The sequence below is a fragment of the Anabrus simplex genome, chromosome 1, assembly GCF_040414725.1.
Source record: "Anabrus simplex isolate iqAnaSimp1 chromosome 1, ASM4041472v1, whole genome shotgun sequence".
NCBI lineage: Eukaryota > Metazoa > Arthropoda > Insecta > Orthoptera > Tettigoniidae > Anabrus > Anabrus simplex.
The window spans coordinates 781325919-781353408 of record NC_090265.1 but is presented as its reverse complement, the minus strand read 5'-3'; the positions used below and the strand labels follow the sequence as shown (position 1 = coordinate 781353408).

The 27490-nt window shown below is 38.0% G+C and overlaps 1 protein-coding gene across 7 annotated transcripts in view; it reads left to right on the top strand.

Annotated features, from left to right (window-relative positions):
• The window catches only part of LOC136873410 (mitochondrial transcription rescue factor 1), a 155657-nt gene that overhangs the window by 29859 nt on the left and 98308 nt on the right, over nt 1-27490 (top strand). For all 7 annotated transcript variants that reach the window (XR_011017555.1, XR_011017554.1, XM_067146700.2 and 4 more), the window contains exon 3: nt 19746-19818. Coding sequence is in view for 5 of the 7 variants with exons in the window: in XM_067146700.2 (XP_067002801.2) it covers nt 19746-19818 (73 nt within the window). In the remaining 2 variants the exon portion in view is untranslated. The remainder of the gene's footprint in view (nt 1-19745; nt 19819-27490) is intronic.

Sequence of the window (27490 nt, the reverse complement as noted above, 5' to 3'; positions counted from 1 at the left end):
ATTATTAAATTTGTGTAGCATGAGTTATCTTCTGCCTCCCAGGGTGTTGATCAGGTGCTGACAAGTCTCCAAATTTGCTTCCTAAACTTACCTTACACCTACTAACTCCTGTAATAAATCTAGATAACCTGCACAAGAAAATACCACTATAAAATCAAATGTGAATTTTTTATTTATTCGTGTCAGAAGCATTTACAATGATTGAAGTGAATTGCTATTAATAATGCACGATACAATATAACATTGAATTCACAGTTCGTTTACACTTTTGCCGCCCAGAAGTTAGCAACATCGATTGCATTTGATGTAGCACTAATCAGGTCCTCCAGAGTACACGATGCCAGACTCCGACTACACTGGAGCAGGTGGGAGGATGTCTGCACCTCGCCACATTCACATAGCGGTGACTCCATACAGAAACCCCACTTCACCAAGTCATTCCTGCATTTAGTAACGCCGGGCTGAGTAGCTCAGATGGTTAAGGCGTTGGCCTTCTGACCCCAACTTGGCAGTTTCGATCCTGGCTCAGTCCGGTGGTATTTGAAGGTGCTCAAATACGCCAGTCTCGTGTCGGTAGATTTACTGGCACGTAAAAGAACTCCCGCGGGGCTAAATTCCAGCACCTCGGCATCTCCGAAAACCGTAAAAGAGTAGTTAGTGGGACGTAAAACAAATAACATTTAAAAAATTATTATTATTAGCATGTTTATCCAGCGGGATATCCCTCAGGGCTGTTAAACCTTGCACTCCAGAGATCAGTTCAGGAATGCTGTGGTGTTCCAATAAGAGTCTCTGTTGTTCTGAGGAAGCTGTTCCTTGATTTTAGTCGTGGAGTTTCTGGTTGATATCCATGTAAAGGATGTGCCTGAAAAGTTTGCACCTTGTACATTTCACATTTTGCCGCTACCTCTCTACTGATGTCAGGAGGTGCAATACAAGCAAGGCAATAAAGCTTGTCAAGCGGAGTGAATTTAATACAAAAGATTTATTTACCATATTTATTTATTTATTTATTTATTTATTTATTTATTTATTTATTTATTTATTTATTTATTTGTTTATTTGTTTATCACATGGTTTTTAGTGCTGGGAGTGTCTGAGGACATGTTTGGCTCACCTGATGTAGGTCTTTCTATTTGAAGCCCTACACGTCTGGATGTGTGATGATAATGAGGTAGGGAGAGGGTGAAACCCGGTGTCGGCTCGTAGACTACTCCTGTCGAATAACGCCTTGGGGCCTGCTCAAGGCTTTACGTGTCCATCCGACGGACGAATCATCATCAACAGCTTCATATGCCTTCACTCCATATGAGCAGTCCGGAGAGGTTTTGGAATTTAATTCAGGCTTTTGGCACACAATCTAGTAATTAGAAATTGTATACCGCCACCTCCCCTACCCTGCCAACTAACATTCTGATGGTGAATTTTATTTTCGACCAACAGTTCTTGAATCGGCTAACCATGGTGTCAGACCATATAGATTTCAACACTTTAATGATCATGGCCATCAGCTGGGCGTAGTACAAAAGAATGATTAATCTACCGATTCATCATTTCTTTTATTATTTATAAGTTTTTTATAAGTTTTCATAATTTCTTCCCAATTACAAAAACATTACAAAATTTCTTCCTCACATTTTCATCAATATCTGTGAAAATAACTGTGAAATACAGCAAGCATAATACATACAAATACAGCCACTTAATTTCTTATTGATATATTCACATTACATACCTTTTGACACTCGCACAACACCTATATTAACCCATTAGTGCTTGAAGTTTCCTGGTCGCATTTTAGTTTATTATTTTGTGTTTTCCTAACCATTTATAAGTACATGAAATATCTATAATACATAGAACCTGGAATATTGCGTACTTTGGTAGATCACATGCAAGGATAATACAGTGAGGAAGAGAAGACTCAAAAATTAAAGAGCAGTACAACACAACGATAGTTTGTTTATTGATTTTGTCAGAATATCATTTAGAAATACACTCACATTCAAGAAACATGCTCAAATGTTGATACAAACAAGTTTTTTGCTCAAAATTCTGTATTTCTATCACACTTCGCATAATACTCTACATCAGTCTGTAGAGTTCTTCAAGGAAACTGACTGGGGCATTATACCACCACTGTTTTTTTAGTATAAATGGTAGGCCTTGAAACATTTCGGGTGCAGGCCTACGTCACATTTGTCGCACGTAAATTTTGCTTTACCTGAACATTAGCGGCATTTCTTTTCCATCCTCATGGAAATAATTCATTGTTTTTTTTTCCGTCAAAGTGATTGCCTCCATTGGGATCACATGGTTGTTTTCCTTTTCCAGAAACAGTTTCGTGTGTCTTCAGCAAACTAATGCATACATCCCTTCAGTACATCAGGAGACTTTGCAATTTATCATCATTCAGCAAGACTTTGCTCATTATCATCCATGCATTGACAATACAAACATCCAGTAAGTAAATAAAGATTGGCCAGTACCATTTAAAAAAAAAATGTATTCTGGTTCTGTATGTTGCCACTAACTGATCTATTAGATCTACGCACGTCCCCCCCCCCTCCCCGCAAATTCCTTTATTATAGGTAGAGCCCTGCGTGGATATACAAAATAACATCCACATCAGCACTTCCTTCATCCACATCCGTAAATGGTTATCCGCAGATATTTTAAATATTTACCCGCAGTGTATTACACCCAAAATATTGAAACAGATAGATCTGTTAACATAATACAATAGGCTTGACACCTGGCACCACAATCCCTACAGTCACAGGTTTATGAGGGATTTTCTCTTGCAACAACTACCGTTGTATTGATCTTTGTTCCTTTCTTCCACTAATAGCGGAAGCCAGTTTAAAAAAAAAATGCTATTATTTGGGGCGTCGACCTATGCTTGCACCATATGTGAGGAACCTGTGTGTATTTTGTAAATGGCGGAAGTGTAATGTGTCGAATGTGAGGAAAGGAATGTTAAGGGTGACACAAACACCCAGTCCCCAGGCCAGGGATATTAATCATTTACATAAACATGATTGGATCACTCATTCGCAAAGATTTCCCGAGGCTGAGTGAACCTTGTTTAAGCCCTCATGCCACGTTTTAATTTTTGTGGCAGAGCCGGGAATCGAACCCGGGCCTCCGGGGGTGGTAGCTAATCACACTAACCACTACAAAGCCAGTTAGGCTTAGGTCAGATGTACGGCTGTATTATCTCAAGGCTCTGTATATCACCGTTCTCCCATACTGTACCAGGAAAACTTGAAGGGAAAAGGGCATGAGACTTAACTAAGGGGTGTACAATTCTTAGGAGCAGGTACAGAAAGTTATTTGCAGTGCGAAATAATAGATGGTATTTTTAAAATTTAAGTTTATTCAACTGGTAAATAGTATGAATAATTCCTCTATTATTTCGAAATTGACAATAGAAATTAAATTTAAAGATCTTCTGTTGAATATAATGTTGTCCGATCATAAATTTTCAGTGAATGTTCATAATAAATTAAATTCAGAATTGATGATTCCTTTCACCAAGTTCATATAGTTCATCTTAAGAAAATAAAATATTTTATGAAAATAAATATCACTTCACTTTGATGTTGAATAGCCCTATAGTCTCTTTAAAATTACCACTTCAAAATTCCTACATTCTTTTCTAAAGTTAACACTGGAAAATGTCAAAGAATGTAAAGTTAAACTTCTGGTGGTGTGTCTTATTTTAAAATATTATGTGACTTATACTCTGTAATGATAGTTTGTCAAAATGAAGAAATCACTGTCTTAATCACTTTCTTAAAGTTCAATCTTTGAAAAATAGTTTATTCTTTTTTAAGATTGTTGGTAAAGGCACTTATATCACCTGATTAGTCTTGAAACTGGAACTGGAAAATGCAGTTCAAGCGAACAGCATTTGGAACTCCTTTGCAACTGATATCGTGATGTCCACCATAGTACCACGTACCATCTCCAGCAATGTACCACGTTAAATCCCATGATGTACCATGTTAATTCCCACGCTGTACCACGTCAAGTCCCATATCGACTTGAACATCAGGTTGAAAAGGTGAAAAATGTACTCTGTCAGAGTTTTTGGTGGCACTAATGAATTTCGCAAACACAAGAAAGTTCAACTGAATGTATAGGTTACCAGAGTTGAATTGGCACATTTTTATTAAATGCAAAATGTTACATTTCTAGCAAAATAATTATTACTCGACTGATTAGAAGCACAGTTTATCGTACACAGTTTATACTGTTTACACACGCAATTGAAAGTTTTGTTCAATGTATGACGAATGTTTGGATTCTATTTAAATAAAAGTTCAAATAACTATCATGTTATGAATTGTAAAATATAGTTCATTCGTGGCACAAGTCTGGTTTAGTTCAAAACTTTCTTAAATATTCTTCACGCACGAATTAAGGAAATATTACAAATTATTTTTACTGAATAAAGTTTGGTGTACAACAAAATTTTCGAAAAATACCCTTATGTTCACTCAGTTATTCACTATGACAGTTCGAAGTAAGTCACATTTGAGTATTAGCACAAGAATAAGATAAGTGTTGTTGTACACTTTCTAGCACACGACTGCTAAGTTTGTGAATCATAAGAAAATATAAGTTTTGAAATAGCACTGTAAAATGTTTTAAGTTCGTTTTGAAGCATTGGAAATTTTTTAAGTTCCAAACTACTATGCAATTTTAACAAGTGCGACAAAGCTTGTATCAAAGATAACATGACACAATTACTGTGTTCGACTCCTGTAGACCCGTATGCAGAGATCAGCATGACGATCTGTCAGCTGTGAGTTGCAAGTTGTAACTGAATATGCCTTGCTGGACCCTGTCCTTTTATACGAATTGTCGAAGTCAGCTGTTTCTTCTTGTGAAAAATTTTTTTTTGTAGTTGAATAATTTGAAAATTCTTGGACCGATTTTCATGAAATTATACCCTGTTAACATTCAGATAATGAGCTGCACCATGATATTTGTCACTTTTTAATATTTTATAGGGTTTAGAAGTTATTAAAATTTTTCCAGAATATTCTAGAGGATCAGGTGAAGTTCATGTGTTAGTTGCATCATCCTCATGCTTGCAGCCGGTGACGTATCTCGCTCACTGCTCGCGGCTCCATGCCGTACCTTTACCTTGAACACTCTACTGACACATTCGAGCCGTCCCATTGCAAATATTCATTTAAGAAAATTATGTTCCAGGCCATAGGCATTTCCTGGTACATGTTCCTCCCTCGGTGAATAAAGAAAATTCGAAGGATTTTCTTAAAATTCAGTTATTCCTCTTGTTCAACGTATTTATTGAGATTGGAAAGTACATAGGTCATGTTCTCAAACATAAAGACAGTAAAAAGTTTACTTTCCGGATCTAAGTTAATGTGGTAGTAAGACCGAGACAGCTGTAAAAATCTTTTGCCATGAAATCACCTGATGATATCTTTTAGGAGAGGAGGGCGATCGTATTCTAGGATAATCACTCGTTGAGGGCACGAGTGTCTTAACAAATTCTAATGCTGCCATTAGGTTTATGAACTATTGCTAGGGGATTGATATGAGGTGTCACGCAAGGCAAAATGATGCCATCTTCCTTCATTTTCTGAATGAGAAACCTGGCTTTGTCTCTGAACTTTTGGGAATGGGGTATGGTTTCTTTTTGTAAGGGGAACGATCCTTTACATTTAGATGACATTCGTAAGCCTTAATTTCACCAGGTTTGTCATCAATATACTGGGGAAAATCTCAGAGACTCCTTGTTTTGCTTTTTCTGGGCCGACTATGGAATCCTCTCCAATAATGGACTCTATCTCGTCCTCTTCAGGATTACCCTTCCTAATTTCTATTGCTTCGGTTGACGCTTCCTCGCATTCAGTGGGTATTTCTTTGTCACCACCGGCTTCTTTAGTAACGGTTCCTACTTCCTGAGTTTCCAAGTTCCCTCTATCCACCAGCTGTAGCTCTACAGAATAAGTACTCTGTGTAAATGTATATGATTAGTATCATAATCAATGGTTCCTTTATGTTTTATCATGAAGTCCGATCCCAGAATAGGATTAAAGTTGAGACAGGAAATTACTAAGAAAATGTGTTCAATTGATCTTCCATTAATGCAAAATTCCAAAAAAAAGACTGGGCAATGTACTAGGACTATTCCTAGACGGCTGATTCTCTTACTCCAGTAGCACTATTACTAATTAGTATGGTTAATAAATATTTCAAAGGGTCCTTTTCAGGACCAAAGCTAACAATCCTCTCTGTAAACATACAGGGCATGACATCGCATAAAGAGGCCATATTACAGCAAATGTGCCACACACACATGTGACTTTTTTGTGTTCAGGAAACTCACAGAAGTAGTACACAAAACCGACCAGAAGTACCGAGAATGTGACTTGTCACCAAGAGACCTTGTATAAAATACGGCAGTGCCATTTTTGCAAGCCCTAAACTCAATAGAATGATCAAACTGTATAACGTCAGTTTATAAACCACCAAATGTTCCATTTCTCTTCTCCCAGTCCATTAATCTTCTAGGAAGTAAGATCCATTTTGTTATGGGTGACTTCAATTCCTACAGCTCCATGTGGGGATATAGAGATGACAACGAAGATGGACTAGCTGTTATGAATTGGGTTGAAATGAATCACTTGTCTTTAATTCATGACCATCCTTCAATTGTGGCAGATGGAGACGCGGATACAATCCTGATTTTATATTTGTTACTGATACCATATTCCATCAATGTGTGAAGGAAGTCTGTGAACCTATTTCTCATACTCAGCACAGATCAATTAAGTGTCAGGTGTTCTCAGCGGTTCGACCTCAAATAATACCTTTTCGAAGAAGGTACAATTTTCAGAAAGCTGACTGGGATAACTTCACCAAGAGTCTAGAAGAAACGATCTTGAACATTGATCCAAGTCCAGAATCATATGATAAGTTCACTGATGCTATCAAGAAATGTTCCTTCCACCGTCCTTCAATTGTGGCAAATAGAGACGCAGATACAATCCTGATCTCATATTTGTTACTGATACCATATCCCATCAATGCATAAAGGAAATCTGTGAACCTATTCCTCATACTCAGCACAGACCAATTAAGTGTCAGGTGTTCTCAGCGGTTTGACCTCAAATAATACCTTTTCGAAGAAGGTACAATTTTCAGAAAGCTGCCTGGGATAACTTTACCAAGAGTCTAGATGAAGCAATCTTGAACATAGATCCAAGTCCAGAATCATATGATAAGTTCACTGATGCTATCAAGAAATTTTCACACTAGTCAATCCCACATGGTTGCAGAACACAGTACATACAAGGTTTAGATCCTTGTACAGTAAAAGATCTGGAAAAGTACATTTTTCTTTTTGAAGCGGATCCTTTTCATGAAGAAACAATACAGGCTGGCAATAAATTGATAGAGAACATTGGTAAATTTAAAAGGGGATGTTGGATTAATTTGATGGAAGGATTGGGTACCGGTGTGTGGTAGAGCAGCATGAAAGCCTAGAGACTACTAAAACATTTGAATAATGACCCCACCAAGGCATCTGTTCAATTTATAATGTATCCTCAAATGAAATCGCCCATCAGCTCTTGTTGAATGGCAAAGTTAAACGCAGACTAGACCACCAAAATTTCTACGGAACATTGAAGATGAAACCTGTGAAATATTCAAACCTTTTGTTTTTGGAGAGCTGGAAAACGCCATCAAGTTGTGTAAGAACAGAAAAGCACCTTGTCTGGACGACATTCTTATAGAGCAAATCAAACATTTTGGAAATGCTACCAAAGAATGGATACTCCAACTCTTCAAAACTGCCTGGAGCGCTGTCACATTCCAAAAATCTGGAGGAAGGCCAGAGTAGTTGCGATCCTTAAACCCGGCAAGGACCCTAATGACCCTAAGAACTTTCATCCGGTCTCCCTTTTGTGTCATCTCTACAGGTTATTTGAAAGAATGCTTCTTAATCGCCTTGCACCATCTGTGGAGCCTTTGTTAATCCCAGAGCAAGCTGGTTTTAGGCCAGGCATGGACTGTACTGTACAGGTAGTGAACCTAACACAGTATATAGAAGATGGTTTTCAATCCCGAAAAATCACAGGAGTAGCGTTTGTAGACCTTTCTTGTGCCTATGACACCGTACAACATCAAATCATGTCACAAAAACTGTACAGCCTTACAAAGGATTTCAAGCTTACCAGAATTGTTGCTGCCCTTTTACAGAACCGACAATTCTTTGTTGAATTTCAGGGTCAGCAAAGTCGATGGAGAGCGCAAAAGAATGCTCTTCCTCAACGAAGTGTGCTAGCTTCCTTACTTTTCAATATATATACTGTGACCGTATCGGTCATATACATATTTATTAATTAATTATTTTAGGCAGTGAAAAACTTTTTTTAAGCTCCCTTGTACATATTACAGAAAGTTGCATTTGGTTGCACATGTTTACACAATCCTTCTAACTTGGTCAACACGATTCCGTCGTAACTGAAGGAATCCCCAGATAGAGAGAGACGAAAAATGACAAGGAAAGAAAATTAATACTAATACCTCTACCTGCTGAAAAAATGGCCGAAACGCGGCGATGCCAACTTGCAAGCTTCATTTGTACGGTAAGATTTCGAGATATGCATAACAATTAGTATGGGAAACCTCGGGATGTCATATGGTTTCATAATAGACCTCTGCCAAAATTCGAGTTGTTTATAAAATGTTAACGTGTGGAAAAATATGCGATCATTGAATTATATAACAACTATAGCGTCAGCACGCTCACTATGTACGCAGAACCCTCACGGGGGATTCTGTAGGGGCATCATTTTGATAATAAATTGTAAAGAAACGGCCGATCGATAAAAGTTTCGCACATAACTGGAGTACTTAAGAATCTGAGTCACACATTTGAGCGCATTACCAATGTTATACGACATGTAGAACTATTAATTTAATTTTAAAAAATGGTGGGGGACTGACTGCCGTCTATTGTGCGTGTAGGCCTTAGGTTATAAAAAGGGCGGCCATATTAACACAACATCCACTTGACACGAAAGGTTCAAGGCAGACCCACGGTTCGCTGGTGTTCTGACCTCACCTGTATTTGAGGATGAAAAGATACATTTTGCATCTTCAAAACTATTATAATGTTGTACAAATGATAGTATTGAAAGTGTTTAAGTAACGCGACCGCAAGAACTGTGTTACACTAATTTTTTTTAAAGTGACGCAACATATGTCAACATATCATCATCATTAAAGTTGTTATAGTGCAGAAGAGGACCTGGGATTATGAATGTGCTCAGCAGGAATAGCAGTGGATACGAACCTGTGACCAACGTCAGCACCATGAGAGCTTAAACGACGATAAGGGCCTTTTCCTAGGCCCGAACCACGGATTTCACGACATGACGATAAGTACAAAAATATAAAATTTTATCTAAATAAATGCACGGTTATATAATATGCAGATCACAGAAATGTAAATTGCATGTATTCTTGAATTAGAGAGAGAACTTGTGAGTGGTCTTCATATCATATCATATCATTTATATATTTCTAGATGGAATTGAAAGTCTTATTACAAGGCTAAAATTTTGGGCATGAAAAATATATCTAATATAATGCATGTGCGTGATTTAATGAAAAAATATGTTAGTCTGAGAGTGCTTAGATTAGGTGAAGAAAATGTAGATTGTATTATTGATAATTTCAAACCGTGATATGTATATTTTATTTACGGGATATTCAAGCCTATTGTGGTAATGCATGGTGACAATGTCTTCAAAATGAACTATCGGCTTATACCATCAAGATGGGAAGGCAGTCTTATTTTCATGTAATTTGCATGATAATAATATGCAGATGGCTGTATTAATTATATGCATAACTTGTGACAAGCCTGGACAACGAACAAACGCCCTCCCATTGAGATAAATGTTTTCCTTTAATGTTAAATATTTCCCTTTCTGTATATGAGAATAACATTATGAATATGTTTAAAATCCATATTTGATTTTTTTTTTTGTCTGAGTTTAAACTGTAGGAAAACATAGGCTGTGATAATTTCTGTAATCTGATGGACGTGAACCCGGTCACTCTAAGTCTATGGATGTGAAATTGAGAAGATGAATAGTGGCTTGATATTGAATTAAAGAATTGTGATAGGGCAGTGAATTAATAAGCCAGTGGAGCTTTGGAATATGATATGAGGATATCAGTTGAAATGAGATTATTTACCAATGATGGATTCTAAGGGAGACAATGTGGTCTCGCCTTGAGAAGTCGACAAGAAATTTTCTGTCACGCCGGCTATTGCTGTTGCTGGACGTTGTAGGATTTATGACTTAGAGGGGAGCGAGTGCGCTCGTCCCTTTGTAAAGGGTCACTGCCAGGTGTATTGTTCAAGCCTGTCCACTAAGACTGAATGCAGGGAAGTCCGCATAAAACCGATTATATTTTAAAGGATTCTTTTACTCTTTCATGTTTAATTCTATAATGGAATTAAATAACTGTAACACCAGTATTATTATTGATTTGTTGACCTTATGAATAACTGAAAAAGGGAGTTTGTATAGACCCGTTTGTCGATGCCATCCTGGTTATCATTGGTTTGAACTCTGAGGCAGACCTTGGATTTTCTTTGTCACACAATTTTTTTACTTTTTATTATACAGCCAGTTGCATGTGTATATTGTTTATAGTTCTTTTTAAAATATGTGTACATATTTTTTTTAATATGCTCTTTAAGTTGTGTTTTACATTTTTATTTGGATGACAAAACTAGCTCCATCTCGTTATTTTGTCATTGGATTCATTGTGATGTGGGTTCGATTTCTGGACCCGACATCAGTCAGTTTTTTTTAAATTACGATTTTATCAACTAGTATTCACTTATTCTTTTGTTTACTTATTTTGTAGTATAATTAATTTAGCTAGGCGACCACTCCAAGTTATCTTCAATTTTTTTTTTGTTGTATAGATAATTGTTTCTTCTGATAGTGAAGAAAGTTCGTAATGATAACCGTCGCATTTACAAGGATATTTCTGATTTTTTTAAAAATTATATGTTACACCAATTTTAATGTAATACTTATCGTCATATCAGAAAGAGGGAATGGAGAAATCAACTTCGATATTTCAAAATTTTGTATTTAGTCCATCGGACATTGTATATTCTATTATGGTTATATTATAATTATTCAGGGTAAATTTTAATTAATTATGATTTATCAAGGATTAATAAATAGGTAATTAAACTTTTGTTTGCTTGTCATTTTGCCGGAAAACATTGCATCCTAAATTTCCTTCCGTTCATTTATACCTTTAAGCTAGTTATGTGTTAATTTTTTATCTTTTGTTGCAAACACACTGTGGCCCTGGGAGGCCTTTGGTTTGATTCTGTGGAACGGAGGAGCGCAGTTGATCCTTGCACGGTCGGAAGAGCTTGTGCTCACTCATCATTCTGAAGATTTTTTTTTTTTTTTTCGTTCTTTCTAGATGAGGTGGCATTTGACTCTAGACTAAAAAGGTCCCATACCATCGAACGCCTTGGCGTATGGTACTATATGGCGGTAGCCAGATATTATGGTGATTATCATGCTGTCATGTGGTTCTATGGGGCAATGGCAGAGGTGGTAAGGTTGCAATACCAACGATCAGCAACATCCACCTCATACTAAAACCTTCCTATATGCTGATGATCTGGCCTTGGCTACTCAGAGTGAATGCTTTGGAAGAGTAGAAAACAATCTCACTTCACCATTGGATATTTTGTCTCACTACTATGAGACCAATAATCTTAAACCAAATCTATCAAAAACTCAAGTGTGTGCTTTCCATCTGAAGAACAAACAAGTCTCAAGGAAGCTGCAAGTGAATTGGAAGGACAAAACCCTAGAACATAATTACACACCGAAATACTTGGGTGTTACTTTTGATCGTTCTCTAACTTACAGGGAGCACTGTTCAAACATTAAGGCAAAGGTCTCCTCTCGGAGCTCCCTGCTCCGTAAAGTGACAGGTTCAAAGTGGGGCGCTCACCCTCATATGGTAAGGACAACAGCCTTAGCCCTTAGTTACTCAGCAGGGGAGTAAGCTCGTCCCGTTTGGTATAAATCTACACATGCCTGAAAGGTCGATGTCGCCCTGAATGAAACATGCAGACATATTACAGGATGTCTGAAACCAACACCAACAGACAAACTGTACTCCCTTGCAGGAATAGCCCCTCCTGAGATCAGACGTGAAGTAGCTGCAGATATGGAGCCAGATTGAATTTGTTAGCTACAAAGTTCTTCGCTGTGCAGATAGGTGGATGTATTGAACGTAATTGTTTCACTCGTAGATCGGCAACGTCTCCATGAATAGGTAGTTGTGTGTTGGTCTGGATCTTCCGATATTCTCTTATCAAAATGTTGTATCGCCGCAAATGAGGTGGAGGGATGTGGTTGAGAATAGGGAGCCATTGTGTGGAAGTTGACATAATTGTTCCTGTAATCATGCACTTGGTGTTATTCGGTTGTACGTCTATTAATCTTACATGAGGACTGTTTATGCACACGGGAGTACAATACTCAGTGATGGAATAAACTAAACCTAAAGCTGAGCAACGGAGAGTAGTTGCACTGGCACCCCAAGTTGTACCACATAATTTCTGCAGCATGTTGTTTCTTGTCTTCATTTTAGCAGCATTTGTTTGTAGATGTTCTTTGAATGGCAGTGTTCTGTCCAGTGTTACACCCAAATGTCTGTTGTGGTGAAGGAGTGTGTTATTAAGATAAACCACAAGTTCTTTTGTTGCCATTTTATTGTTCAGGTGGAAACAAGCAACTTCCGTCTTAGTTGTACTTGATTGAAATCTCCATTTTCAAAAGTAGTCTCCCAGAACATCTCAGCATCTCTTCTGTTCTCTCAGAACATGGATCTCTAGAGCAATTGCCCAATCATCAGCATATCCGAACTTCCTGGATTTTGTGGAGGATAAATCTGATATATACAGGCTGAATAAGAGTGGGGCAAGCACTTATCCTTGAGGAAGTCCATTGCTTAATTTACTTGGCTTGCTGATTTCACTGACAATGATGGCCTGGAAACTTCTATCATTCAACATGTTGCTTACAAGACGAGCCAGTGTCTTACAAGGGATAATCTGAAGTAGTTTGTAAATAACACTCTCTCTCCAAACAGTGTCATAAGCTGCCTTAAGGGCTATGAATGCCACAGATGTTTTCTGGCAATTCTGAAACCCTGCCTTAATCTAGGTGGTTGCTGAGAGTAGCCTACTTGGTCCACACGACTCCATTGCAGTCTGAATCCTTCTTGTTCTATGGGAATTACCTCAAGCACATTTGAGGCAATTCTGTTCAGGATTAATCTCTCAATGAACTTGTAGCATGCACTCAACAGTGGATAGGTCTATAGCTGTCTGGTCTGTCACTGGGTTTCCCAGACTTCAATATGTTAACAATCTTCGGCAATTCAAACAAACGAGGTAGCTTGCTAGACTGAGCAATATTAGTGGCTATCTTGGATAGCCAAAGTCGAGCGTGTTTGCCACAATTTATCAAGAATTTGGGATGTATTCCATCAAACCCTGCTGTCTTACCGCTTTTGACACCTGTCAGAGCTGTGTCAATGTCCTCGGTGGTGAAGGGTCTAGTATATTCTGAACCAGAATTACTTGTGGCTTTTAGGTTGGCCAGCTGTTTCTTGATATATCTTGTGTGTTTTCTGTCTCTAGCTGTTCGAGACATATAAACTACATGGTAGCAACCATTTTTGGAGTGACAGTTTGACTTCCACGAGCGATTAGGGTACCTCCTCCGAGTTTTCTGAAGAGTGACCAAGCTTTTCTACTGGATTTACTGAAGTTAATAGATTCCTCAGTTTCAACCCACTTTTCCTTCTAAGTGTTATCAAGGTTATTAAGTAATTATTCTGCAATTTCTTGTTCACCACTGGCCAAGAACTCTTGGTACAGATTTCCACTTGTTTCAGTCCATCCAGGAACATATTCCTTCTTGAAACCTCTTGGAATGTGTTTTTTGGCTGTGGCAATTACAACTCCTACAAATCTCCCATAATTGTCACTTGTTGGAGGTATCCATTGGACACATTTATCTAGTTCTTCTGAGAATGCTTTCCAGTCTGCTTTTTTGAAGTTCCAGCGTGGGCAAGAATATGAAGTCACGAGAGGAATTTGTATTCCAACTTCAAGATAAACTGGGTGGTGTCGACTGTGCAGAAAAGCTAGAAGAACTTTCCGCATAGCACACAAAGGCTGATAGTTGTCACTGGATACAAAAATCAGGTCTGGGTTATATTCCTGTTTCCATGCAGCTGATCTAAATGTGCCTCTATCTTTAGCATCAAACACAAGATGAATGTTATGTTCCTCAGCCCAACTCGTGAGATTTTCTCTATTGACACCAGTGATAGCATACTTCCATTCCCCATGATGGCTGTTAAAATCGCCTGTACAGGATGGCCCACTTAAACCTTTCACCGCAGATATATCTGGAACAACAAGAGATATTGATAAATGACTTTCACGGACATGAAGGCAGAGAAGGGGCTGATTAAAGTAAATACTATGAGCCAGGCCAAAACATAGGAAAATAGTATTTTCAACATACTTACGTTTTTTTTTAAATGGACACCTGTATTATTTCTTGAGCAGTCGTTAACATGAAAAATCACATAAGTAATGGCGTTTTGTTTCATTGCAATAGGTCAGTTACATCCCGAGATATTGCAACATGAAGTTGGCATTTGAGATAAACGAAATGCGCAGCAGTTGCACATCCCGAGATTTCCGCGTGAACCTCACGGTCCCCTTACTCGCGATATGATTGCTGTACTATGATGTGACAGGCGCTGTACTTAATGTTATTTGCACTGTTATGAAGAGGCTTGAAACAACACCTATTTCCAATCACACATAATGGAATTGTAAAGAAAGGAGTTGCTCGTTCATGTTCTATTGATCTCCACTACTGTACAGTACTGGAATGGACATAACGGTAACAAAATTGAATATCACCGATCGAGGTATTACAAAATCAATCGCTGACCGAGGATCTAGCAGAGGGGGAAAATGTTGGTTTACTGTACGTAGTTGAATTTCAATTACATAATGTTACATGACATTTACAGGACATGTTACTGAACATTTTTAATTACTACATTACATATGAAATTGTGCACATGGTGAAGTGATGACATAAACGTATGTTTGTACAGTAGTACGTACAAAACGAACAAAATTCTCAGAAACACACAAACGTGTACGCCGGTATGCAACCAGACTTCTCACAATGGAAACTCTATCAAGCATGTTCAAAGAGATCGCCATTTACATGGCAACACCGCTGTGCACGCTCCAACACTGATCGACTCACTGCTGCCAGTGTTTCTGGTGTTATTGCAGCACATGCAGCGGTAATACGGACTTTCATGTTGTCCCTTGTTGTTGGAACCTGCTGATACACCGCATTTTTCACATGTCCCCAAAGAAAAAAATCTAATGGGGGTGAGGTCCCGCGATCGTGCTGGATATCTCTGAACAGGACTGCCTCGTCCTATCCATCGATTTAGGAACTGTTGATTTAGTGCATTTCTTGCCACTATGGCATTATGCGCAGGGCATCCATCGTGCTGATACCACATTATTTGACGCAAATTCAGACGTAGGTCTTCCAGTGGTACAGGTAAAGTACATCTCAAGAACTGCCTGTACTTTCGCCCAGTCAAAGTGGCATCGATAAAATACGGGCTAATGATGTGCTGTCCTACAATACCACACCATACATTGATGCTCCACTGTCATTTATGGTCAACCTGACAAAGCCAATGTGGGTTTTCCGTTGCCCTGTAATGCATATTGTGTAAATTGACGTTCCCATGGTTTGTAAACAGGGCTTCATCGGTAAACAGTACCCTATGGATAATGTCATGGCCTTGCTGCAGAACCCACTGGCAGTATTCCAGACGAATTTGAAAGTTATTGCCATGAAGCTCTTGATGTAGTGACAAGTGGTATGGGTGGTATTTATGCCTGTGAAGAATGCGTAGCACGCTTGTTCGAGGGATTCCAAACTGTCTTTCTATTTCACGGGAACTGGCACAAGGATTTATTGCAACGGCTGCCAGAACAGTGAATTCTGTTGCTTCATGTGTTACTCTCTTGCTTCGGACCTGCAGTCGTGGAGACAAGCTTCCTGTCACGCGAAGTCTTCTTTTTTTTTTTCGTTTCTTTTTTTGCTAGGGGCTTAACGCCGCGCCGACACAGATAGGTCTTACGGCGACGATGGGATAGGAAAGGCCTAGGAGTTGGAAGGAAGCGGCCGTGGCCTTAATTAAGGTACAGCCCCAGCATTTGCCTGGTGTGAAAATAGGAAACCACGGAAAACCATTTTCAGGGCTGCCGATAGTGGGATTCGAACCTACTATCTCCCGGATGCAAGCTCACAGCCGCGCGCCTCTAAGCGCAACTCGCCCGGTGCGAAGTCTTCTAACAATATTAGTGAAGGTGGGACGGGTTGGGTGATGTCTATTCGGGTAACGCTGTGCATACAGTTGTGCTGCTTGTGTGCCATTTTGGCAACATTCTCCGTAAAGTAATAATGTCAGCCATTTCTTCCTTAGTGAAACACATGTCAAATGCTTAGAAAGGATGGACAGTTACATTAATGTCATATTTAAAACATTGATACCAGTTACTGTGTACAGTACACCACTTTCCCGAACGTACCTCCTACAAGTCAACCTCCTTCGTAGAGAACCTTTTGCACACTACACAGTGGTGATGTCATATAATTCGGTTCCAGTACAGACCTTCAGAAGCGAGGGGTATATTGGGTAGTGTAATGGGTCGGCTTACACTTACCAGTGACATTAAATTTCGTTACAGTAACTTTGCTGTATGAATTACGTACATTCTGAAGTAGTACAATACAGTGTGCTGCACTGTACTGTGTAGGTAAATAAAACATGCAAGAGAGAAACCGTTATTTACATATCCTTTTGCTGTGGCAAGAAACCCTTCTCTTACTTTCATCCCTCGTGATAACAGTGCAAACAGCATTAAGTACAGCACTTGTCGCATCGTAGTACGTTAATCACATCGTGATTAGAGGAACGTGAGGTTTGCGTTTGACTCTCGGGATGTGCAACTGCTGCACATTTAGTTTATCTCAAGCATCAACTTCACATTCCAATATCTCGGGATGTAATTGACCTATTGTGATGAAACAAACGCCATTACTTATGTGATTTTTCATGTTAACGATTGCGCAAGAAATAATACAGGGTATCCATTTAAAAAACATACCTTTATGTTGAAAATACTATTTTCCTACATTTTGGACTGGCTCATAGTATTTACTTTAATCAGCCCCTTCCCTGCCTTCATGCCTGTGAAAGTCATATTTCAATATCTGTTGTTGTTCCAGATATATCTGTGGGGAAAGGTTTAAGTGGGTCACCCTGTATAGACAGCAGGATGGTCTTGCACTTGAAGGAATTGAGGTGGCCATATAGAGACTGGAGGCTTATAACCGTTAGTAACGACGATCCCACCGATCTTTATAACAACTGTATGAATATTGTCATTGTTAGCTTTCAACAATGAAACATTATCAGTAGTACTCCACACATAGGTCAGTACCCCATATGCATGGTGGTTTGTTGCGCCGATTATATCATATCCTAGTATTCACCCTCTTAATCGCAGTTGGTCTTCATCTGCAATGTGAGTTTCCTGAATGACAATCACATCAATTTTTTCACGTAATAAGAATGTTGACAAATATTGGCACTTGGATTTATTATGCCTTCTACATTTAGTTGAACAATTCTGAGTGTAGGTCCTATACACTTTCTGTTAGCTAGTTGTTGGTTCTGAAAAGAACCTTTTGTATCATGTTTTTTCATTTTCATGTTTGATAGCTGGGAGATCACAAGGATAAATAAATAAAATTAAAAATGAACTGAAAACAACTTTGGTTAAAGATCAAAAGGAGAAGAAGAAATTTGCTGTTATAACATTTCAAAATAAGAACTCTTATCAAATGGCTAAAATTTTCAGAAAAATGATTATCAATGTCACATAAAAAACTGATGATAACACTAACAAGATAATATTCTATTCAGATAAAATTGAGAATAAATGTATTTGTAATAGAAATTTACAAATTGACATGCCAAACATGTAGGCAGAAAGAAGTATGGTTATAAGGTACAAAGAATATGTTAATGCAGTCAAACATAAAAGATATTCGGCAATGGGAGAGCATGTGGTTGAAAAGAATTGTACAGTTACAGACATTTCTAATGGTATGAAATTAATACATTTGGCCAAAAAGGAAAATTCTGAATGTCTTAGAAAATTTAGAAATTTATCTTGCTCAAAAAAATGACTTTGAATCAAGTTAAAATGAAAGAAGTACAGATGAGAACCCATTGTATAAATTAGTGTTTGATCATTTAAGGAAGAAAAGGAAGAAGAAAAGATGAAAAAACTTGAAGATTTAAATTTTTTTAAATATTAAAATTTTATATAATAATTATTTTCATAATATTACACTAATGTTTGTTTATTCATTGATGTGGTGAATTAGAATATACTTCTTTAAATTGTGGGCTAAACAAAAGATAGTGTTATATTGTTTTTATTATTTGTTTTGACTTCACTGATGAAGGGAATGCATATTGTTCCTGAAAGATATATGAATGAATAATTTTCAATCATTAAAAGTATATTGACAAGGTGGACCCAACACGAACTCTTTTAAATAGTTGCTTTAATAGATTTTGCTGCTTGGTGTACGGCAAAGGAGAATTGACCACGACATTACCAGTGACGTTAGTTGGAATGCCTAACAACAGAAAGAGTCAGGTGCAGCAGACTCACTCGGTATAGAATGAAACCAATCACTGTCACTATCATTGTGCCAGAATGAGAAAATGTTTGTACAGTAACACAGCTGACAGCACGACAGATTTTGCCCGTGCAGCATATGGCATATCAAGAGCTTCGGTAGAGGTCACAGCAAGAAGAAACTACCCCCTTTATCATTAGAGTTTGAACTTCCTGATAACTACTGTATTCTAGAGGACACTAGACAAACAACTACCTCCAAGCAAAGAACGAGAATCGTATGGGATATGCGTGAGAAGATCACGCTCGTATCATATATGGGTGCCATCCACAACCGGGAAAGCAATGTGCCCGTATCCTGTGCGGGCATAGTGTTGAAAGTGTTAACTGTTCTTTTAAAATGCTCAGTATCATACACCAGTGTTAGAGTCCAGTATTCGGGAGATAGTAGGTTCGAACCCCACTGTTGGCAGCCCTGAAAATGGTTTTCCGTGGTTTCCCATTTTCACACCAGGCAAATGCTGGGGCTGTACCTTAATTAAGGCCACGGCCGCTTCCTTCCCATTCCTAGCCCTTTCCTATCCCATCGTCGCCATAAGACCTATCTGTGTCGGTGCGACGTAAAGCAACTAGCAAAAAAAAAAAAGTTTTAGAGTCACAAAAATTTTAAAACTGAGAAATCCCACTTTAAGTCTTTTTCTGCATGGCTGGTCACCTATGATATCTGGTAACTCTGGGAAAACATTCCTTTCTCGCACTTCTGTGGCCTTTCTTTACTGATCTTGAATACTATTCCTCACTCCATTAATTTCTTCTGTAAAGCTTAATGATAATTTTTGTTTTACAGCAAAGTGGAGACAATTTTTTATCAAAGCAGAATTCGAGTTAATGGAAAGAAAATATTGAAGAAAAGTGCTCAGGTAAACATTTTTCTCATTATTTTGAAATTCGTAAGTAATTAGAAAATTGTTTTGGAAAAATTAGTTATTACATAATTATATTATGAAATATTTTTGTTGGCCATATAGCTTTACTATACTTGATCTTATTTCTCTGGTTGCATTACTCTCTTGAGATTTGAACCCCACTGTCGGCAGCCCTGAAGATGGTTTTCCTTGGTTTCCCATCTTCACACCAGATAAGTACTGGGGCTGTACCTCAATTAAAGTCAGGTTACTTCCTTCCCACTCCCAGCCCTTTCCTACCCCATCATTGCTATAAGACCTATCTTTGTCAGTGCAACGTAAAGCCAATTGTAAAAAAACAAAAAACAAAACGTACTCACCCGGGAGAACTAATTTTTTGAGAATGCTCTTTGTGACTCCTCTCTTCAGAAATGTATTTTCATAAACTGTGATTCCACCTCATTTGTTGTTACTACTAATGCTTGTTCTGCATACTTCAGCAATCCTATGCATTCAGAATTTCTTTGAGACCTTACAACGAACAATTTTTTGAACAGTCGAACCTTGACATCTCGAACCTCCATTACTCAAATTTTTGTTATCTCGAAGTAACTTAAATTTCCCGGCCATTTGTCCTATTCTTTACGTGTATTTATTTCTCTATTACTCGAAATTTGGTTTCACGAATTTCTCGATTTCTCAAAGCATACATTTCCTCCCTTAAAGCAAAAAATACTCTGTAACTTGAATTTTGTGCAACATTAACTGTGCAATACAGCATTTGTGAGGAACAATCAACAAGTAAAGAAATGGTTACAATGATGCTGGGAGCTAATATGACAGGGATCGAAAAACTTAAACTTCTAGTGATCAGAAAACCGGTGAAGGCTCGCTGTTTCTCGGGTGCAAATTAATTACCAGTTACGTTCGAAAACAATCCCCAAAGTCACGGATGACAAACTCCTTTTATGAATCTTGGCTGTGTGGTATTGACGAGAAGTTTCAATGTGAAGGAAGGAAAGGTTAACAGTAACAGACAGAAGAGACTAACGGATGTTTTCCAAAGGTGTTAACAGAGGTATGTTTCTTGTTTCACTACTGTATGTACTGTATCCTGTTTTCCAAAAGTTACTATAATAAGGGTTGAGATTGAGGAGTGAGATTTCTAGATCCTAGTAGGTGGCTAGGAGATAGGAATCTGCTCTTAGATGGCCTTCACTTAAAATGCAGTGGTACATATAAGTTAGGAAATTTGTTTAGAAGGGTCATAGGGAGGCACATTCAGGTAAACGGGGTGGTCTTGGGAGCAGTGATAAGGGTGCAGGGATCTGGAAGTCAAATAGGGATGACAAAAATATTAGTGCTGAACTGTAGATGTATTGTAAAGAAAGGATTATAATTAAGTAATTTAATAGATTTATACTTACCAGATATTGTTATAGGAGTTGAATTATGGCTGAGAAATGATATACTGGGTGCAGAAATATTCTCAAGGAACTGGAGTGTGTATCGTAGAGATAGGAATGGTAGGAGGGGGAGTTTTCATTCTGGTGAAGAAGAATTTGTAAGCTATGAAAAAATTAAAGATGACAAACATGAAATTTTAGGTGTAAGGCTCATCTTTAACCTTAGAACTGCAGACCATCTTTCTGGAAAATGGTGCACTGTTTTGTCAAGTGCAATCGTCTTTCTGACAGACGGTGTCGATCTTCCGCCGTAGATTTATAACAGGACACCAAATGGCACTAATATAGGTACCATCTGAATACTGATACTTTTATCTTCACGTTCAAAAGTCTTTGAAAAATAAGCAATGTTCTGGAAAGGTTTATTTAACTGTAGAAATGAAAATACTTTGACGTGTTCTTAGAATCAAAATGGCAGCCCGCTTTGTTGACGATTCGGAAATCAAACGCTTGATTTTTTAAGATCTTAGTGACAGTACTGATGGTGACAGTGATTATGGTGTTAAGTCCGATGATGAAATTTTTCCTGAAAGTAACAAAAGTGACAGCGAAGTACAAGGTGCCTTGGAAGTAATGGGAAGTTCCGATAGCCGGAATGATGTTAAATTTGGTGCAGGTAATGTTATTATCAGCAGTATGCCAATATTTCAAGAAACCAATGAAGGGTTAAGTGTGAACTGTTGATATTTTTGTAGATTATTATAAGGAATTTGATCACACCACAGGAAAAAATGAAACTGACCTAAGAAAACTAAGATTATCTGTAGTTTCAAAATTAGTTAAAAAACTAAAAATCCGTTTTGAGAAAAGGTTGCATTTTACTTAGCATTCTAAATTAAAAGTGAAGAACTGTGGGGGAATACGTAAGAACATACTTGTGTTTTTCAGAATATTGGGACGTATGCATAAAGTCTAGCAAATGCTTTTGCTACCTCCTTTGTAAGCTTATGCTGGAATAAGTATGAATAAAATAATCTAGCAGTTGCTTTACTTACTGGCATTTACTTGCTAGCAAGCATTTGCTTAATTTTCCAGCAAATACTGAATTCTACATGAATAAAACCTAGCATGTGCTAGTACTATGCAACCATTTGCTTACGATTTACCAAGCTAGTCTCAGTTAGCTTGAGGTTTTTTCAGTGACGACTTAGTGTTGCCTTCTGGTTGATTTAATGGCACAAATTATGAATATCCGACTCAGGAAACTCTTCATAAAAGGAAACTCTATAATCTCAGACGGCATAGTGATGAACATGCATATAAACATTTGTGTAGATTTTACGAAGAAAATGTTAATTAATTTCGAGCTTTTTCTTGGGAGAAAGTGACGAGACGCGTGATGGTGCGTTAACATCGAAGGAACGAATGCAGATATTTCTTCGTCTTGTTGGCGTTCCGGGTTTCCAAGTTGGGATCGGAGAAGATACGGTAGTGCATCAACGTACTGTTAGTAGAACCATTGATTTCGTCACCGAGAAAATTTTTCAAAAAGCACATCACTGGATAAAATTTCTGTCACGCTCACAAGAAATCAATATAGCTAGAGATGAATGGCAGCAACGCTTTAACTTTCCTTGTGTGATCGGTGCTCTTGACTGTACACATGTACTAATTTTAAAGCCACGACTACATGGCGATGAATATATCAACCACAAAAATTTTGCTTCTATCAATGTACAAGCAACATGCAATTCAAGCAAACTTTTTACAAGTGTTGATGCTAGCTGGCCTGGTTCTGTTCACGACAGTCGCATATTTAAGAATTCACGTGTGTATGAAAGATTGCAAGACCACGCAGGAGCTGGAATACTGTTGGGCGATTCAGGTTACGGGCTTGTACCTTGGCTGCTAACTCCTTACCGAAACCCTCAAAATCCACAAGAAGAAAATTACAATCGCGTGCATACTCAAAAACAGTAATTATTGAAAGATGTTTTGGCCAGCGGAAGAGACGTTTCCCTCTTCTAGTAAACAAAGTCAGAATCTCTCTACAGAAAATTTCACTTATTATCATCTGTTGCTTTGTGCTGCATAACGTCTCTAAGCATTTAAGAGATGAGGACAATTTTGATAATGTTTATACTGAAGAAAACGATGATGATGGTGCTGCTGATGGGGGTGAACAAGAATATGGTTATGATGACATGAGATGATGTGGTACACAGAGAAGAAATGAAATCGCTAATATTTTGTTTCAGCAAGTTGCTGTAAATTAACTATGAAAGTAGTGAAGCACTGTGATCTGGAAATGCCAACAAAATTTAACAGTTGTGAGGCTCGTATTTTTCATTTAACTTATACTCTTACATCGTTATAAATTTATTTGTGATTCACTTATCTTGTACGCTACAGAATCATTTCGCCTCAGTTGAATACAAATGCAAACACTTATCTCTCTGATTTTATGTTTCACACATCATTCAAACTGTATGTAGGTTTGTTCACTTAAGTTTAAATTTCAAGCTAATTTCCGTTCTTCTACTTCCTGTTGTTGCAAGCGAGCTAACTTAAACTGTTCCAATAACACCAGTCTCTGAAGTTCCATGATCGAAAGTCTTTCCGTCTCCTCAGTCTCTGCAGCTAACGTTACTTTCTTGTATTTTCTTGGTGGTGATGTACTCTGTGGCGGTATGTTATCGTCGTTGATATCAGCTGCGTGTTCCTTACTTCCTCCTACAGCACAGCCTCCTGAAATGTTGATGAAATAGAATTACTGACCTTGATCTACAGATTAATAAAATGAACTCAACATGAATGATTCATAAAAGAAAGAAATTCGTTAGGCCTAATGATTTTTTTTTCTAATTACAACACAGCTTGCGGAGTGATAAGGTATTTCATCAATGAGTCTATAGTAAAGTTGGCGAGTTGGCCGTGCTGTTAGGGCGGCGCAGCTGTGAGGTTGCATCCGGAAGATAGTGGGTTCAAACCCCACTGACGGCAGCCCTGAATATGCTTTTCCGTGATTTCCCATTTCACACCAGGCAAATACCGGGGCTGTACCTTAATTAAGGCTACAGCCGCTTTGTTCCCACTCCTAGGCCTTTCCTATCCCATCGACGCCATAAGACCTACTTGCGACGGTGCGATATAAAGCAAATTGTTTAAAAATATTAATTAATAGACATACCTGGTACACGAGTGAATGATGGATTTTGTTGTCCTTCCATTAAATTTAGAAGTTCCTCCTCCCATTTCTTCAACTGTATATTTCTGTTTCCTGTAGTGTTACGGTCACTCTTCTTTTTCACTTCGGTCTTCATGTTATGGATCTTTTTTTTTTTCCATCTGATCTGCTGTGAATTGCTGCCCGAGATTCTTCTCACAACTCTCACGTAACTGTTCAAGAGCTTGTGATTTGGCTGTTTTCGTCAAAGGAGTTTCCAATTTACTTAATAACACTGGTAGCTGTTTGATCATTGAAATGAAGTGAAAATTTACGTCAATTTCTACATCTGTTTCTGATATCTCTGACATCGTAGAACATTGAATATGCAGTGCAGAAAATGGAAACGAGTTGTAAATACCAGTAACACCGAATACAAAACTTATATGGTTACGGCAGTCAACACGTATTTCTATACTAACTTAACCTCTTATGGGCAACCAGCATGCTTTGCGCGATAGAAAATGCTAGTTAGAATATTCTAAGAAGTCAGCATATGCTGGAAAAACTTGCAGCACTTTCTAGCCAGCACAAGCAAAAGGTTATTCATATCAATTTAAGCAAATGCTTTTACTTGCCAATATTTGCTGAAAGCATTTGCTTTTACTTATTGCTTGTGCTTGTAGAATGTTCTACATTTTTATGCATATGTCCTATTATGCTTCAGGAATAAATTATCTATCAGAAATTATTTTCTTAGAGCAAAACATTTCAACAATTCCTTTTGTTCAAAAAATATAGCAAAACATTTCAACAATTCCTTTTGTTCAAAAAATATATAATTATATTTTACAATAGTTAGAATGTGTAATGATTTTTTATATTTCAGTTATCTTTGTGTAGATCAGGCTTTCAGCTTTTTGATGTATAACATGGATTGGTTAGGATTAATATGTGATAACAGGCATGGTTTAATTTTCATGGTGGGTATTGAGGTAAATAACTGCAGCATTTGACAGATAAACCTGCAGCAGTTCTAGGGTTAAAGATAATAGGCATTTTGATGTCTTTGGAGTGTACAGACCAGGAAAGGGTAGCGCTGACGCAGATTTAGAATTATTGGATAAGATAATCAACCATGTGGGGAAACAATATGGAAAGGAACATGATTGAAGTGGGTGATCTCAATTTACCAAATGTCAATTGGGTAGGTAATGCGAACGACAGGAAGCATGACCAACAAATGGTAAATAAGTTAATATGGGAAGGGCAGCTGATTCAGAAAGTGATGGAACCAACTAGAGGGAAGAATATTCTGGATGTGGTGCTGGTAAAACCAGATGAGCTCTATAGGGAAACCGAAGTAATTGATGGTATTAGTGATCACAAAGCTGGTTTTATCGTAGTTAAAAATAAATGTAATAGAAAGCAAGGTCCAATGTCAGGTCAGGAGTGATCCTGTTACCGTATGCAACAGCGACTGTCTGGCCAATGGTTGGGCGGCCGACACCAAACCCGACAAACTAGGGGAAGACCAACAGCTACCGGTGGAGGAGTTTTCCCCTAGAAGGTTTGATGAGACCCTTGTGTAGGAAATGACACATAAATTCATCAGCTGCTGCCTTGCAATGAGGTAGGGGACTGCCAAAGGCTAAGGGAGAATACCCCTGACAGAAAATCCCCAGCAGTGTTAGTCTTAGCAAGTCAACTGAAGGGTTATATCGATTGCTTTCAACTACAAAACGAGCCTCAGAATGCAAAAATACCGGATAGACACATCTTCTCAAACATCTGCAACGTATGATGACCGTAAGGCTGATGTTCAAGTACGATGTTCTGAGAAAAAGCACAAAAGAAAGAGTCCTAAACACAGAATTGGAACATTAAATATCCTGACCCTGACTGGCAGAAGCGAGGAGCTGATAGATATGATGGAAAGGAGAAACCTTTGTATTCTTGGCCTGAGTGAGGCAAAGTGGAAGGGAAGAGGAACAAGAAAGCTAAGAAAAGGATACAAACTACATTGGAAAGCTAATAAAATAGAAGCCAAATATGGTGTAGGTTTTATATTAAGAGAGGACATTGATGTCATCAGTGAGGTAATATATGGTAATGAAAGAATTATTAAGTTGAACATCTCTCTTAACAAGAGTGTGCTGACAATAGTCCAGGTGTATGCCCCACAGACTGACTGTAATGAAGAGGAAAAAGAACAATTCCGAACTGATTTAGAAGGAGCTATAGAAAGAGAGGAATATATCATAGTAATGGGAGATCTAAATGCTCAAGTTGGATCAGACAGGCTTGGATATGAAAATGTACTAGGTCCACATGGTTATGGAGACAGGAACCCAGAAGGAGAAAGTTTTCTAGATCTATGTGTAAGGAATAGCTTGAGAATAAACAACAGTTGGTTTCAGAAGCAGCTAAGTCATAAACTAACAAGATACAGTTGGAATGGAGATACTAAAACTCTGATAGATTATTTTATATCAGACATGGAAGCAGGAAAGACCATATGTGATGTCAGAGTTATACCAAGTGAAAGCCTGGACAGTGACCACAGAATTCTCCTCGCAACAATGAAGCACATTGAAATTTGTAGACCTCAGAAATACAGGAAACCAAAAATCAAGGCATGGGAGCTAAAGAAGGCAGAGAAACATTTTGAATACACAAAAATAGTGACCAATAAATTACCATCAGATGTATTACAAGAAGGCAACTTTGAGTGGACTAGATTCAAAGAAAGCATTGTCGGAGCTGCAGTAGAAGTTTGTGGTAAAACTAATAGCAAAATGAAGGCAAAAGAAACTCCTTGGAGGAACGATCGGGTGAAGATTGCTGTAAAAGCGAAAAATGAAACCAGGAAAGCCAGAGACAAGGAAATGCAAAACGGAAGTCAAAGGAATGAATCTGGAGTAAACGAACTGTAGCAGAAATACAGAGATCAGAAGCTACGAGTAAAGAAAATTGTGGCCGAAGAAAAACAGAAAGCTTGGGCTGATTTATCAGATAAACTACAGCAAGACAGCAAAGCTGATTCTAAACTACTTTACCGAACAATACGAAATATAAGAAGAGACAATGAATACAGTAGAAGTCCACTATAGCG